Source organism: Typopeltis vanoorti, chromosome 12 (assembly GCF_054136105.1).
Source record: "Typopeltis vanoorti isolate ZY-2024b chromosome 12, IOZ_Tvanoo_1.0, whole genome shotgun sequence".
Lineage (NCBI taxonomy): Eukaryota > Metazoa > Arthropoda > Arachnida > Uropygi > Thelyphonidae > Typopeltis > Typopeltis vanoorti.
In genome coordinates this window covers 37,942,793-37,960,832 of record NC_143560.1, presented here as the reverse complement: position 1 = coordinate 37,960,832, position 18,040 = coordinate 37,942,793, and the positions used below count along the sequence as shown (strand labels likewise).

At 33.2% G+C, this 18,040-nt stretch overlaps 1 protein-coding gene across 1 annotated transcript in view; it reads right to left on the bottom strand.

The window, feature by feature from the left end:
* LOC150100709 (transforming growth factor-beta receptor-associated protein 1-like) overlaps window positions 1-18,040 on the bottom strand; it is a 407,043-nt gene that overhangs the window by 285,092 nt on the left and 103,911 nt on the right. The window contains exon 9 of the mRNA XM_090401548.1: window positions 7,284-7,416. Within this exon, the coding sequence (XP_090257674.1) occupies window positions 7,284-7,416 (133 nt within the window). The remainder of the gene's footprint in view (window positions 1-7,283; window positions 7,417-18,040) is intronic.

The following is an 18,040-nucleotide window of genomic DNA, read 5'->3' as shown; positions in this document are numbered from 1 at the left end:
TTTTAATTTAAGAATTTTTCTTCCTTTATTATTATTAAAAATTGCTTAACTTCATCAGTAAATTTTTCTGGATCAATATCAGTCACATAAGTTTGTAAAATTTTATCAATACTAGTCTTGTACTTGTCTTGATCTATATCTTCCTTCAAAAAAATGTCAAACATATCTAATATGTCGAAATAGTTTTTTTCTTTCATTAATTTCCAAAATTAGCTTATCGCAAATGACATTAAAAGTGTTCACAGCGAAATTTTCTTTCCCGTTTAATATAATCTCATTGTTAAATTGTGAAACTTCGTCACTCTTTTTTTTTTCGTTTTTTAACTCTTTCCTTTTCATCTTTAAATTTTGTCTCATCTGTTAATAAATTCACTTCTTCATTTACAGCAGCAAAACTATTTCTTATATATAAAATAAAACCAACTAAAGAGTGAAACAAATTATTAGCTAAAAACAAATCCATATCGGGATCTTGTAGAGATTTACTACTAGCATTTATTCGTTGTAAAATTTTGTCCCACATAACTGTTAAAATTGCTGTTTCTGGTTTGTCAAAATGTTCAGCCAATGATGTGCTCTCTAATTTAGAAATAGGTTTTTCATGAGGAGAAATGAATAGTTCAAGTAATGAGTCTTTAATTTGTTTATATCCACGTTTCAAAGTCAATATAGTGTCTTGCGGACAACCTCGTTTTACTTAGTCTTTTAACTGTTAAAGATTTTTTTTTCTAAATATTTAAGGAGTATACTCCATCTTCTTGTTAAAGATGAAAAGTAATTATATACATTTTGAATAAAACAAAAATATTGCACTTCCAGACAAGATTCTGCGGTATAGTTGCCAATTAAATTTAAGGAATGACTAGAGCACGGTATATAATGTGCAGAGAGACTACGTTTTTTCAGCCTAGCTTGTAAACCAGTATAGATACCTTTCATATTGGCAGCATTATCATAGCTTTGTCCTCTGCACATTTTTATATCCAAAGATAATTCTTCTAATTTTTTTAATACTACCTATAAGGAATTATGTTATGTAATTCTGATGAACCCGATAAATGTTTCTCTAATGTCAGAATTTGCGACAACATACCTAAATATCATAGCTAGTTGATCATTATGGGCAATGTCTGGCGGTGAATTGAGTATTACTGCAAAATAAGTAGCTTCCTTAATTTCTGATATTAATATTTCTTTTGTTTTTTTAGCTACTAACGCATTGAATTCATCACAAGTATGGTAAGAAAGATAATTTGATCTTCCAGAACCACAGTTGGCGTACATTTTCATGTGATGTATTTAAAAAATCATCAAATTCACTTAAATAATGTAAATACGATAAATAATTTCCGCAAGAATCTGAAAAAATATCATTTGTATTTCCTCTAAATGCTAGCCCTAGTTTACTCAGTAACTTAATGGTAGCTATTATTCTTTTTAAAATCTCTCTCTCCAATAATATTCTTCAGATTGTATTTGTTTGATCAATTCAGAATCAAATCTACTATTTACAGAACTTGATTTTCTTTTGCGATATGTGCACATCGCTCGTATATGTTCGGTGGAATGCTCGTGATCACATAAGGTTTGTGTTATATTTCTCCAGTCATTAAAACCCTTCATTAAGCTATTAATCGACTTAGAAAACAATTTACAAACAAAGACGTAAATTGCTTTGCTGGTTTCTGAAAAAATTAGCCACTCTCGTTTCTCTTTTGTTCCATTCGCCTTTTTACAGTAAAAATGTGATATATTTACATTTTTGAAAATATTCTTCAGAATCCTCTTGATTTGTTTCATTTACTTCTTTCTCTCCTATGTTTTCCACACCATTTTGATGTTCTTCATTTTCACTTTCACCTCCTCCTGATAATAATACGAATGTTTCGTTTTCATTCCGAGAACTGTCAAGTATAACTTCAGCTCTACGAAATTCTTCATTTTCAGAACGCAAGAAAGAGAAAATTGCCCCTTTTGACTATTTAGCTGTTTTTCATTTTCTCTAAGTCGTTTTCTTTTACTAGCTTTGAATTCAAATTTTCTTGGTATCATTATGTGTATTAATCTATCAAAAGCGAAATAAATATTTATTAAATCCAAAATAAACATATAAATAAAATAAACAATTATGTTAAAAGTTTAAAAAATACAAAAATAGAAAACAGTAGTATCTTTATATATCTATATATAAATATAAATTATTATAATAATAATAATTTCAATAATTATTATTATTCAAATAATAATTAATTGAATAATATATTCTTACCGACTGCAACAACTACTTCAACCATATAATTAGGTATATACATTTGTATACAGTATACTGCTTTACAAGTACTAACCAAATAATGGTAACTAAACTATCAGTTTAATTACTGTTGGAATTTCCTTCACTGTTCTATGATATTTGATCCTTTTTGGTGCACAATTTATTTATTGTGTCTCTTCCCAAAAATATAAACGAATTTCACATGTATACAATAAATATTAATATTAAAAAAATCTTGGTAATATTAAACTAACAACCTTGTAAGTCATTTTATATAAATAAATGACTAACTTATATCGATGGATTATAAATAATTATGCAACTTCTACGATACTTTATATTCAATATTAAATTTTCTAAATAGTTTAAAATCTTTTAATGTAATTCTAAATATATATATTATTTACAATTTTAAATATTCCATGTAATTGAATCATAATTAATTTAAAGAAAGATGTAATTAAAATCTTTCTGTGAAAGATTTCAATTGCAGTGTTGATTATTGATTTTGAGAACGTTGATTTTGTTTGACAAGCATCATAGTCGCCACAAAAATTCTGAATACCGAAAAAATATTAAAAAGGTATGGTAATAATTTAGTATAAAGCTAAAAGTTTTTTAAAAAAATAATTTAAATGCAATCAAATTAAACTTGCTAATCAAGGTAAAAATTGGAACTTCATGAACTGTAAAGTTCAGATATTCTCACTAAAAATAAAAATTATAGCAAAAATCATCATATTTATGGAATTACAACATTTATTTATTACAAGATTTATTCAACTACAGCTTGGATTTTTTTAAGTTGCAGTAATAAGCATAATAATTCCAGCTTTAGTTAAAACGTAAGAGGCAATAGATAGTAATGATAACTTGCTATGCTCGCTAACATCCACTTTTTTACTCGACATTTTACCCTAAAATTACTAGAATCTTGATGCACAAAAAAATGAACTGAAAAATCAATTTAATTTATAAATAATAATAAACTTGAAATTCAAATGCTCTATTTATGTGATATAGAAACTGCTCTTACCCAACTAATTAATACAAATAGCAGCAGCACACAAAAAAAACCTCTGTTGTCTCTGGAATGCATTTCAAAATGATCACAAAAACTTTCTTTAACTCAAAAACGTATTTACTCTGTTTACAATTTCCACTTATTAAACTTCTAGTATACTTGCAAAGAGGTTAGCTAACTCTCTATTAAGGTACTTTTACAAACTGTATATCAACTTCAAATATGCCAATAAATTCTCTTAATGACAATTCTTGTTACTGTTAATCTAAATCTTAATTGTCCTACTAAAACACATTATAAGAGGAATTGTACAAAAGTATATAACTTACAAAAGCTCTGTATTGCACATTCAGTCAAAGGTCTTGCACAAAAAGTTCTAAGGCAATTCTCTCATCTCAGATCTTGAGCTCCCTTCAGGAAATCTGGCTTCAAAAATATCTCATCGGGAAAATAGCGAACTGCACCCTGCGGTACTCATATACAGCTCAGGCAAAAAGTTATTCTCCCACGGCTAAAAGAAAAACTTCGGAGCGAAGGTGCTTCAGGTAATTTGTCTAGCCTTTTCTCCTCTGCTCGGGATCACCAAAAATGCCTGGATGACGGCCTCCTTTTTCTGCCACCTCCACTAACTCGAATTGCCGGCAACTGTCGACCCGGATTCCTCTCTGGCCTGGAAACTTTTCTCCGGCGATTGGAACATCTCCTTTCGGCAACTCGAAGCCTTCTCTTACGACTGGAACCGGGAAGCTCCTCTCTTGCAATGTCTGAAAACGGGAAGCCCTCTCTCTCTCTCTCTCTCTAGCGACTTCTGGATCCAGGAAGACCTATATGCTTGGCTCTGTCCCCTTTTATTATGCCTTCTCTGAGACCTTGCATGAAGTTTGTAAACCCCAAAGAATTCAGCATGATTCTTTCATCTTAAGTTTCAAGTTCGGCCTGCTCTTTGTTCTCTTCTGTGTCTTCTTTTGATTGTAAGTTGCTGACCATCGGAAAGTTTTTGAACCTTTCTGACTGACTTGGGAGGTGTTTACATGCAGAGCTTGTAAGCCTTTCTCATACACATAAAATTTAATAAACAACCTTTCTAATGCCACCATGTAGATCTATTACACACAGCTCGGGCGAAACATTGCCTTTGTTTTTAATACCCTAACATATTCTTATTAAAGAAGTATATACAGTTAATTTCCAAAGGGCTATTTACAAAAATATACAGATAAACATTCTTATGGGACTTGACCTAAGTAAAAAATCAATGTAATGCACTTTGGAATGTTTAAGCTACAATCGAGTTTTTACAATATTGATAAGAACAATAGTCTAAAAGTCCAGGTAGTCCAGCGAAAACCATCTGTGACAAAATGAAACTAGTTTATTTATTTAAAAACACAAAAATACAAATTTATTAAGTATATCTTTATAGAGTTCATAATTAAAAGGATTCTAATAATAATAATAGATTTCCACAGATGTGTCTCATCTTGTTGGTATTATCAAAATTATCAAGGTATTCTGAAGCATTATGAATTTTGCTATTTTATTATTATGCCACTAATATTTCTTCAAATGTGGCACTTTTTACAACAAAACTGGCTAAATTATGTTGAATATATCTGTTCGCAAATATACTCAAAATCCCTTTGACCTAATAAAAAGGCAGAATGCTGATGAAACTTCAGCATTCTATCTGTTAAAATGCAATTACCCCCCCCCCTGCTGTTAACGGATTATTGTAGTTATATGCACTGTATTTCTTAGATTGACCCTTTTTTGCTGCATAATTTACTTATTGTGTCTCTTCCCAAATAAAAACGAATTTCACATGTGCAAAAATAAATAATCAAAATGTTTGTTTGCATTGGAAATATTATGTCAAATATTTATATTTTTTAAATAACATTTATTGAAATAAATATGACATTTTGCTTCCTTTCCTTGCAAAATAACATTACATGGGGCACACAGTTCAATTTTAGGAACGATTTTTTTATTTTTTTTTATGAACAACAAATGGTGTTAAACTGCATTACTCAGGGTTTCCGATTGCGAGTCTTTTTAATTTATATCCAATAGTATTTTATCAGAGATTCTACACCTTTGCCTTTTGCTTAAAACTGCAACAGTACAATTACTTTGGAAAAATAACGAATTCAAACAAAAAGAAAGTGCACACATGTTATCTAGCAGTGTGTGTGTGTGTGTGTGTGTGTGTGTGTGTGTGTGTGTGTGTGTGTGTGAGAGTGGTGATAATTTTGGGAGGGGGGAGTTAGCCATTAAAGGCGAATTAACTCTGTTATGAAAATTTTGGAAATAAAATTTCATTTTGACGCATGCACTTACACATGTTTCAAAAGATAAACTGTAGGGAAAATATCGCTACTTCAAAACTGCTGCATAATATCGAAATTAGCCGAAAATATGTACATTCGTAACTGCCATTTATTTTGATTTGTAGTGAGTGAGGGGGGGAAACCAAGAAAATTGAAATGCAAAAACCTACAGATTATGTTATAAAAATTATGCATTACATAATATGATTCAAGATTTACTTATGATAACTAACCTTCGATCTAAGATTATGAATAAAATAGGAAACTTAATTTGGAACAGATGGAGGCTGTATTCATTTTTAGATTCGGATTTTCATGAAATTATAAAATAATTGTTTGACAAAAATAATTATCTTCAGTCAAGTTCTTGGAGAATTTTAAAATGTATTGGTGGTTAAAATAATTAGCAAAAAAAATTGATAGTGACATTGATCTTCCAAAGTGATACAATATGAAGAGAAGAAAGTATGAAAGGATTTCTTATTTTATGCTGGCATTAAAAACTATAATTATACGATAAAAACAAGCAGCAAAATGAATATAACTCATAGGTATTTAAGTCTGATATAACTTAGATTCCGTTTACCGAGCAAACGGCAAGCAACTGCGTTTCTTGATGTAGGCCACAGAACGTAGCTACTACATACGCCAGATAATGTAGTTAAATGGTCTTTTCAGCGTGAAGGATTATTGCACCTTCTAATGGACATGACGGTCAAACTAAACTTCTTATCCATGTTCTTTCAGCAGGTGGACAGAATATTATCCAGGTTTGCTGGACGTGTATATACGTTCAGCAAAGAAATGGTACGCTTACATGCATGAATTTTATGGAATACAGGGTTCCTGTTAGTTTTATATTCTAAGGAAAGAACAATGCATTTCAAATGGAAGCAGGAAGCTTCACAAATTTTTCAGCGGCCTCTAGTGTTTATATTATGAATTTAATATTTAAAAATAAGTATTTTATTTTTCAACTATAATTACAGTTTTTTTATTGTTCTTTGTGAGGAGCAAGGTTTTAAAATGAGGCCCCCTGGAGAGTGAGGCCCCCATCATGCGCCTCATGCACTCAATGGTAAATGCGGCCTTGGCTCTGATCACTGTCCTTAGTATTTTTCCATAATGTAAAACAGAACTCCTAGAAGATGTATGCCATTATACATTATGAGAGAAGGTCACTACTCAGACCGGTTTCGACCTTTTTTGAGGTCTCATCAGTGAGTAGGGAGACCCAGATGTAAATACTGAGGTTTCAGTAGTGCAGAGCTCATTTCTTTACTGTACGAGTTGTCAAAAGGTGCACTAATACAATTACTGAGTTAAGAGCCAACAGCTTCTTATCTCAACAGACAAATTAAGTGAATATTGACTCCCACATTATTTCTTAGTTGGGTCTGACACTCATCATGTCAATAATATTGAAGATGAGCAAGATGTTTCATAACTGGATGCAGCCTACCTTCAGGCTGCACAAATCATTAATGATATGGCATATACTGAGTATGTACAAAGTAAATCTTCCATAAAATGTTTTTTTTTTTTCAAGTACCAAAGTAGTACTATGTTCTAGCACACACATTTATGAGTTAAACAAAAAATAATAAAATTTATAAGTTATTATAAAAGAAAAAAATTTTCTAAAAGTGAAAATTGCCTGTTTTTCCCAAGGAACAGGAGTTAGAGCACAAATGACATCAGATGAGGCCACAAGTATTCTTCCATCAAAGTTATCCATGTAGCATCCTCCCTGGAAAGAAATTCGTTGCTTGGCTTGCTGATCAAGAATACTAAAGAGATAAAGAGGAGGTGGGGATAGAAAAAAAAAGACAATAATTATAAAATAAAATTATTAAATACTAATTGTGTAGAATTATGAATATAACTATGGAGACAAATTCTTGATATACACTATCTACACACACACACACACACACACACACACACACACACACACACACACACACACACACACACACACACACACACACACAAAACAAGCTACATTAGGATATACCACAGTAAGTTACAGCATAATTGCTCTTGCCACCCTTGTCCCTAGCCTGACCTCTAATGAGGGAAAAAAATTTGGAATAATGAAATACATAACTATATTTATCTGTGAAACTACATCAGTGGCCACTGGTTGGAATTGTTTAGTTCCTATAGAGTTATTTTATGGTCTGATGACTACTAGTTCAGGATCAATTCCTATTCATCTGATTTCTATATCTAATACAAGTTATTTATGCTTATAAAATTGTTAGAATTATTTTCTCTAGACATTATACTGCTTTCAGATGAGCCATCCAAATCCTTGGGGTTGATAAATTAGCATCTCACAGGCTTCTTTGAATTTGCATTTGTACCAAGTTTTGGAACAATGTAAAGACTTTGTATATCTTTCCAATCAATTCTATGGCATGTTTCAAGTGCATGTCAAAAAAAAACCCAATTATCAGCAATGAAGGAATCTGATGTGTCACCTGTATTCTTCTTTGCATTTTGGAACTGTACATTCTATTTCTCCTGTGTAGTGCATATTACATGTACATCAAATTTGGTATACATCTGAGCAAAAGAAGGAAAGGATCCTCATAAAAGCTGAGTACACTTTTTAATGTTGTGGATGGTTTAAATGTCACCTAAATGCTGTATTTTGCAGTATTCTATGATATTTCCTAAATAAGGCTATGGGCCTTACAGTAATTTTTTAAAATTTTGGTTGTATTTTTTTGAAGAATTCTGTGGATTGTTTTTCTGTTAGAACCATATTTTATGTGTTCTGCTAATTATTTGAAAATTTTCAGAGCCAGCTCACTAATAGCACCCTCTGTTTTTGATGGTGCTAATGATCCTTAGTTTTTGTGTTGGATGTTGCTATGAGTCTTTATATATGTATTGACCCACATGACTAGATTTACATGTGGGTCAATACATACAAGCAAGTTTATCCAAAAGAGGAAGTGTTATTGTCTTGAAGTTCAATGCTGAATTAAATATAACTAGATTGTTTATTTACATGGTTTAGGAAATTGTTTAAAGCTTGGTGGCTGCAAGGCCAGATTGACCATAATCGTGATTGCAGATGTACGACTTGTGTTCTTCTAGCCGGATGGATGCTGATCTACCTGTCTGTCTGAAGTAAGCCAGTTTACAGGCACAAGGTACTCTATATACACTCCAGGCACTGAGAGAGGAGGGAGCTGGTCTTTGGTGGAATGGATAAGGGTAGCAAGTTTATGGTAGGGCTTGAAAGCTCTATGAAGGTTGTACTTTTTTAATGATCTGGCTATTTTTCTGATGTACCACAGATGTAAGGTATGGTGATGGCATTTTTGAAGTCCTTCTGAAGAGATGGTCAGGGAATGGGAAAGGACTTCATTATTTTTTTTAATTCTGTAGTCACTGTAGCCATTGGAAAGGAAGGTGTTGTGTATGTGTTTGAGTTCGGTTGAAAGGACAGTTTCACTGGAACAAAGTATCAGCAATATGGCATTATTAATAATGCCATATTGCTGAGAGGGGTGGTGGTGGGAGTGTTTGTGAATATATCTGCCTGTGTGAGTAGGTTTTCTATATACAGAGAAAGAAAGGCTACCATTAGGAAGGATTGTTACTAAGGTGTCTAGGAAAGGTAAACTATTATTATTTTGCTTTTCCAATGTAAACTGGATTCTTGGATGTAGACTATTGAGGTGACTGAGGAATCTAATGTGTCTGGGCCATGAGGCCAAATAGAGAACACATCATCTACATATCTTAGCCAGATAGAAGGTTTTAGAGAGGAAGAGTCTATGGCTCGTTTTTCAAATTATTCTATGTAAAAATTGGCAGGGGGGGGGACCCATGGCAGTTCCCTCGATCTGTTTGTAGATTTTGTTCTTCCAAGAAAAATAACGAGAGTTGATGGCAAAGAAAAAGAGCTCCAAGATATCAGAAGGAAAAATGTTTTTAAGAGTGTTAAGGTGTCGATTAGGGGAATATTGGTAAACAATGAGATGATGTCAAAGCTGACCAATATGTCTGTATTATTTAAAATAAGATTTTCAATTAAGTTTTTAAAATGGGTAGAGTTTTTTTATATCATACATCTGCAATCACGATTATGGTCAATCTGGCCTTGCAGACCATGTTTTGGATACAATCCACAGGATCTCCTGGAAAAAAACCACCATGCTCCACCATAGTAAATTCAAAAAAGGAAGACTATTCTTTGAATCTGCATCTGCACTCAGGAATCAACCGAATTTAAACAAATATGGTTGCATTCAACTTCCCAAAATTTGAGAAACATTAATTATCAGAGATCCCTCTTTACATCCCGGGCCACCTGCAAATGCCCATAGAGGGCACACCACCTAGGTAGGACTTTAGTTTCACTCACTATTGTATTATTTTTTTGTGTGTGTTGTTACAAAAAGTTTTTTTGTAATCCCTGAAGATGCCTCTGTGACAGAGACGAAATATTGGAAGTATTAAAATTATTTCTAATCCTTTCTCAGTGCTGATAATATTCCATTAAACCTCCAACATGAATTCTTCATAGCACTTAAGCTTTAACGCATGGATCTAGTTTGCTCAACTCCCCCATACACCTCTTGCTCACTTACAGTCAGTCTCTCCTCCCCATCATCAACTGCTCTCAATCTCTCCATGAAGCCCATTCACAAGATTGAAAGACCTTTATGAACTGCTCATTAAATATCTCCACCACATCTTCTGCAATACCTGTCTTTATACCATTTTCTCCGATCCATGTCATCCTTCCATAATCATTCTTTCTTTTGCTGGCTACATATCGAAAGAACTCCTTAGGATTCTTTTTGGCTTCATTAGCTAACTGCTGTTCATACCTCACTTTTGCTACCCTTACCAACCAAGTCACCCACCTTGCCTGGTCTTCCTCATGGAATTGGTTATTTCCACTTCTCTTATGCTGTCTCCATAATGCCCTTTTTTTTCTTTGTATTGCATGCTTAATCCCTTTATTCATCCATTTCACACCTACCTTATTAACCTTCTCACCCTTGGAATACATTTAGACATTGCATCTACTAGATTAGCGTTCCCCAAACTTTTCCTATGACGGAACACTTCACAAATCCTGAAAATTTCACAAACCACCTTGGTTATTTTATAATGTATTAATTGTTAATTTAGTTGATTTTTATTATTAAATAAACATCAATTAAACACAAACATAATTAAATTAATTTGTGCTGATTTTCTTGACATATCCCATTCTGATCACTAAAAATTTATAATATTATTATAAGTACTTACAAGTGAATGCAGACTTTTTCTCCTGTGTGTGTGCTGGTAGTTTTCCCCTCCTTTTATATATCCTGGAGATCACTTTGTAGGCTGGTGGTGGATGAATCACTATCTGTTGCGTCACAAACATCTTCAATAAGAGATTTCTTAATACCAAAATTAAACAAAGCCCCTTGTCTCTTATTCATATTAAAATTTAAATCCGCAGGCATATTACTTTTAAAAAATCATGGCACTACAGTTTCGAAACTTTCACCCTACAATACGAACTTGCGAAGAAAGTATTCAGTATTACTAGATTCGAGAATCACAGATACAGACTACTTTGATCTTCAATTTTAGTGGAAAAATTTTCTTTATACTTCCTTGCTGATTGGTCACTAACATATGCAACATAGATGTTATTTCTTTCAGTTTTGAGAACAGAGGAGACACTGCCCATTGTTGTAATCAGATTGCAGGCAATTTTTATGATCGGTCATAAACAGCAGTATTCTCTTTCCCAATTGTTGAAAGATTTTGATGTGTGAAAATTAACAATAATTCATGAATATTTCCATGTTTAAAAATATGCCACTTGGTCACTGACATTTGCTACACAGATGTCATTTCCTTCAGTTTTGAGAACAGAGGATACGCCGCCCATTGTTATAATCAGCTTGCAGGCAATTTTTATGACCGGTCATAAACAGTGGTATTCCCTTCCCCAAATGTTGAAAGGTTTCGATGTGTGAAAATTAATGATATACACAGATGTTATTAGGCGTTCTGGGTCTGAGCTTTTCAACATATTCATGAATATTATTCTCCTCAGAATATTTACACTAAAATATTTATTCAAGAAAAATGCTTAGAAAACTAAAATGACAAATTCCAGAAGAACTTCTCGTGGAACACTTATTCACCTTCCGCAGAACACAGTTGGGAAACCCTGTACTAGATAGTTCTTGAAAATCCCCCAAGCTGCATTGATCTCTTTTCCAGCTAACTCCTCATTCCATGCTACACCCACAAGCTGTCTCCTGCGCTCTTCATAATCACCCCCCTCCCCCCACTTGTAGTTCCACACATACCCTTTTCTAACAGAGGTCCTCACACTTCTGGCAATCACCCAAGTGATCATCTCATGGTCACTCTCACCAATTGGTTGGTGATTTGACTCCTCATTTATAATTACATCCTCTGATGAGATGACCAAATCCAAGACCCTCAATCCTCACGTGCCCTCTGTTACATACTGTCTGAGGTGGTTATCCCTCAGAAACTCAAGAAACTCATTTTCTTTACTTCCAGTTGCTATCTCATCATTACAGTCTATATTGCCATAATTAAAATCACCCAAAATGATCACTCTTTTCTTATTTGCTTGGCTAATTTGATCATACATTTCATTATCACTACCATCCACATTAGCTGGTCTATAACAGCATCCAACCAAGTATTACATTCCATTCACCTCTATCTCACATCATACTGCCTCAAAACCACTGGCACTATTTTCCTCTTGCATCTCTACTTTGTATGGACATAACTCTTTCTCTATCATCAATAGCACTTCCCCCTCCCTTTTTGCCCCTTATATCCCTAAAAACTGAGGAAACATAGTATTATTAGCTATTACTTAATTATATTATTAATTATTAAAAAAAGCAAACAGGAACGAACTGGATTAAAATCCCCAATAGTCAACTAAGAAAATTAAACTCTTTATTAACATGAAGTTGTAAGCCTTTTGAGACACCACAGACAAACTTAAAACTTATTTTGCTAGAACACCTCGGTTCTATGGTCTACCTAAGATTCAAAGGAAGGCATTCCTTTTTGTCCCATTGCTGACTGTATAGATTCTCCTATTTACCACATAGCCAAATTTTTAGCATATTTATTAAAAGCTCAAATTGGTAACTCCAATTCCTTCATAAAAAAAATTCATTCGATTTTCTAGATAAAGTGAAAAATCATTCCCTCCAACATACTAACTGAACTTCTTTTTGAGGAGTATTTCACAAAATATGAATTCATGTTAAAAGTGTTAGTTTGTTATACATGTGTAATCGAACAGGTAGAGCTGAATTGATTTGTGAAATTTTGTATCTGAGATTTTTACTAAAAGTTTACGCATCATTCCAGTTTTGGTTTTAAACAGAAGAGGGAGTTTCAGTTTAATCATCAATTTCACTTACATAATATGCTGATCTATGATATGTTAATGTCATAAATAGTTTTTTTTTCTTTGTATTTTTTACCTTCCTCATTGTACCTAATGGGACATATAATCATTACAAATGCTTGCTTTGTTGCTGTCATTAATTTTGTCATAATAGGATATGACAAATAAGAGGATAGAATATGAACACATTAGAGTGGTCTAAAGCATACCACAAAGTAACCAAATAATCAAAACACAGATAACCTAAAATAGCTTACAGATTTTTTTAACCTTCTTATTTCTTGACAGCTGGATGAAGGGAGACTTCAGCTCTCACTTTTTTGAAAGGAAACATAATCATCATAATGCTAAATATGGATATAGACCTTATGATCTGCTCCAGTCTAATTTTTAATCTAATAGCCTCTTTTGAAGTCTACCTGGCCCTCTCTTCCCATTTGGTTTATACTTAATTAAATGTTTAGGATATCAGGTGTTAGTCATTCGGTTTACATGTTCTATCCAAATTTTTAATATTTGTTATGTTTTTCTTTTATTAATTTTATCTTCCTATTTTCTTTCTATTTCTTTTATTTTATTTTATTTTTTGCTCTTTTAAAATATCTTCATATCTTTTTTTGTCTAATAACATGTATTTTACAGTTCTTCTCATGAATCTCGTTTCACTTATCTTTATTCTTTGTTTATTAATTGCCCAAATTTCACTGGCATATAACAATGTAGGTAGTGCTTAAGTATTGTATCTTTTTTAAGCATCTTTCTTTTTATACAAGATTCAAGATACAAGAACTGACCCTTGTGGACTACCACATGGGTCAGTTCTGGCTCCCTTCTTTTTTAACTTATACATCGCAAATTTGCCTAATACAGCCTCCAAGAAGTTTTGCTATGCTGATGACATTGCTCTAGCCACCAGACACACCAATTTTACTGCAATGGAAGATACACTAACAAATGACCTTGCAGTCCTAGATGAATACTTCAGCAAATGGAGATTATGCCCAAATCCTAGCAAAACACAAGTTTCATGCTTCCACCTGAACAATAACCAGGCTAACAAAGAACTCATGGTCTACTTCAACCACAAACTGCTACACTACAACAGATTCCCGAAATATCTGGGCATCACTCTAGATAGAACACTATCTTTTAAAACCACATCTCATTAACGCAGCATCCAAGCTAAAAACAAGAAACAAATACTGCAAAAGTTATGCGGAACAACTTGGGGTACCTCAGCAACAACACTTCGCTGCACTGCTCTTGGCCTCGTTTACTCTACAGCTGAATACTGCTCACCTGTATGGCTGAACAGCACCCATGTGTATTTGGTTGATGCCCAGCTTAACACCACTATGTGCCTTATTTCTGGAACTGTAAAATCAACCCCAACCTACTGGCTCCCAGTGCTAAGCAACATCCTGCCTCCACACATCCGCAGATCCAACTTTCTTCTACATGAATACAGCAAAATCATGGAAATCCAAAATCTTTCAATCCACGAAGACATCCCACTCCTAGAAATAAACAGGCTAAAGTCAAGGCACCTTCCAATCTTAACAGCAAAAAATCTTGCAGAGACAAATTTCAACATGAAGGAGAAGTGTTTCCACTTCTCCTTCATGTTGAAATTTGTCCCTGGTGTAACACTTCAACAGGGATCTTCCATGAATTAGTGGACCCAACAAATACCTTCGGGTTTTGACCTACCTCGGAAAACTTAGTCTGCCCTTAACCGAATCCACACCAACCATGGCAGATGTGCATACCACCTTTACAAATGGGGCATGATTGCCTTACCCAGGTGCGACTGTGGATCACCCCACCAGACAATTAATCATATTACAGCAGAATGTGTCTAACGTGCATACAGTGGAAACCTGTCAGACTTCATCCATGCTACACCAAATGCAGTCGACTGGATAATCAACCTAGACATTCAGTTGTAGCCTATTCTTGAGTGTCTCTTTTATGACTGTATTATGTCTTATTACTGTACATGTCTATTATTATGTCCATATATATTAAGGATTAATTGTAACTTTTCATGTGTGAGCCATACACTAAATAAATAAATATACAAGATTCAAAATGAAAGTTCTATTTATCATGCATATAACCTGTAAAATTTTTGAAGTTTTTAATTGGATTTCTTTTTTCTCCTTCATAGGATATTTCATAGCCAAGATAATTAAAAGTATTTATCTGTTCTATTATTTTATTATTAATAACTATTTTACTTCTAACTGGAGTTTGTCCACAAAATGCAATTGTTTTTAGTTTTATCTATAGATATTTTCATTCCAAACCGTTCTACTATAATGTTTCAATTATATATTGCTTTGTAAATTGCCTTCCTTATCTGTTATTATTACCTGATCATTTGCAAACAATAACATATTTATTTTATTATTCCAGGAAATTTCTATGCCTGGATTATTTAAACTGTTTCACTGTATTAGTATTTCATTAAGATAAATATTAAAAAGTGTTGAAGACAGGGGACATTCCTGTCATACACCATGGTTCATAGATCGTTTTTCATACATTTTATTCAATATTTTCTGTAATAAAATATAAAGGAAACAAACACTGGTTATTATATTCATACTCAATTTTACCTTTATTTTTGTCAAACTCTGGCACATAAGAAATTTCATCCACCGAGCTCATTTTCTACTACAGTGCCTTAATACATTAAGAAATAAAAGGAATCAAATCCACTTTCTTATCTAATGGTTTTAGCAAGTCCTACAATGAAATAATTAATCATCAACAAAATCATATATTTGTGGTGAGGATATGTTAGGAAGGGTCTAGAGAAAATTCACAAAGGTGGTCAGTGGTCTTTGGAATGTAGAGTATAAGAACAGATTGAGAGAATGTAAACTGCAAAGCCTTGTGAATAGGAGGAGGAGGAGGGGATATGATTGAGACATATATGCTAGTCAGGGGTTGTTATCAGGTTGATATGGAAGAGATTTTTCATAGAACGGGAGGAGAAGGAGGTAGAATAAGAGGCAATCCCTGGAAACTGTATAAGGAGGGTGTGAGCAGGTTCTTTGCGTGGAGAGTGGGCGGTGAGTGGAATGCATTGTCTGAGTGTGTTGTGAATATAGACACAATGAAGCTGTTTACGGCACATGAGCTTTGTGTGTGATAGTGTACCTCCCATGATGAGTCTCTGACTCTGTGGAGGTCAGATGTTAATAACAAATATAATAAACAGTAACAGGGCTCCTTTCTTCTTCAACCTGTCCAATGGAAGTCAACTGCATAGTCATTCCTCATGTGAAATTCATATGCATATCTGAACATAATGCAAAGATGTTTTGCTTGCTTTTTATGTATCATTTGATCTGATCCATAGAATTTCTTCATTTCTAGGTTTAGTGGAGAATATACCCCCCCCCCCACTGGCTTTCCCAAGTGTTTAGCAAATGCCTTAAACTTGTAGTATATTATAATTTGGTCATTCCAGTAGATCTGCAGCTGTTTGTCAGGAAGAACATCAATATTACATGAAATACAATGAACCAGAACAGTCTTGCTGAACATACTAATTCCTCTCTAAACAAAAGATTAAATTATACTAGACAAGAAATTATATTGTTTTAATACTTACAAATCCTTACATAAGCAAAGTTGTGCATGAAGTATTTTCGCATCAACTCAGTATTCCATAATGCACTGCACCCTTTTGAATGTGTATATTTTTATGCATTATTATGGGAGTCTGAAAGGAAGTATGTTGTGCATTATGGGATACTCAGGCAATGCATGTCAATAGTTTCTTATATTCAAAGAGCATTATGAAAATTTACACACTTTACACACACAAACTATTTTTTACTTATGCTTGGATAAAGGATTAAAACAGGAACATAATTACTTGTCTAGTATAATCTACTATGTAACCATCTGAAAAAAAATTTCTACAAGCAATGCATTCTTTTGAAAAAGGTTCAAGTCTTGCATAACATAAATGTGTTCTGATGTGTTAAGTTTATCCCCATCGTGGAAAACAGTGCACCTTAACACTTGTCTTAATTAATGGACATGTTTTTTTCCTTCTTTTTTCACATCATTAGGACTTTAGGACTAGTACAATCAATTGATAATTTCACATCTTTCAAATTTGAAAGATGCATTTTGAAACATATACAAATTAAATTGTGAGATTATGAATCTTTCTACCAAAATCGTAAATCTATATGTACTTACACATATTTAAATCAAGAAATTAAATCTGAGTATGACTCAGGACAGCAAGCAGCAACTCAATGGATAAGGCTATGTTCACATGGTTTATGAAAGAACATCTTTCTGTAGTTAATTATCAAGAGTCAAGCTGAAAAGCTAAAGAAAGACTTATCTAACACAATTAAAAGTTATCATACAAGGTGGCTATGTTCTAAAACAAATTTACAACTGAAACAAAACAGGCCTTTGTAACTGCATGTTTCAAAATCACTGGTCTGGTTAGCTGAGTGGTTAACATATCTACTCTCCAGCGAAGAGGCTGCAGGTTCAAATCCCACCAAGAGCATGAATGTTTGTCATTGTCCTACTAACCAATTACCATATATAATGCTGTAACCTGTGTCCTGGTACAATATGACCTTTGATAACTTTGTGCCATAAATATCAAATAAAAAAAAAAGCTTCCAAATCAGATGCTAGCTTGTAAATATGATGACCAAAAGGTATGTGGACTTTAAAGCAATTAAGAGCAGGTTAACATGGCTATTTTATTGTCAATAAAACCAGGACACAAAATTAAACCACTGTACACAGGAAAAGAGAGTCATAAGGTTTTTCTACTACAAAGTCATGTGGACGTTAACATTTTTTTTTTTTTTTTTTTTTTTTTTTTTTTTTTTTTTTTTAATCGCCACAGGAAGAATGTCTGGATGACATGCAGAGATTTTAGAGAAATGGTTTCATTAATGTTTTGCACCATCAGC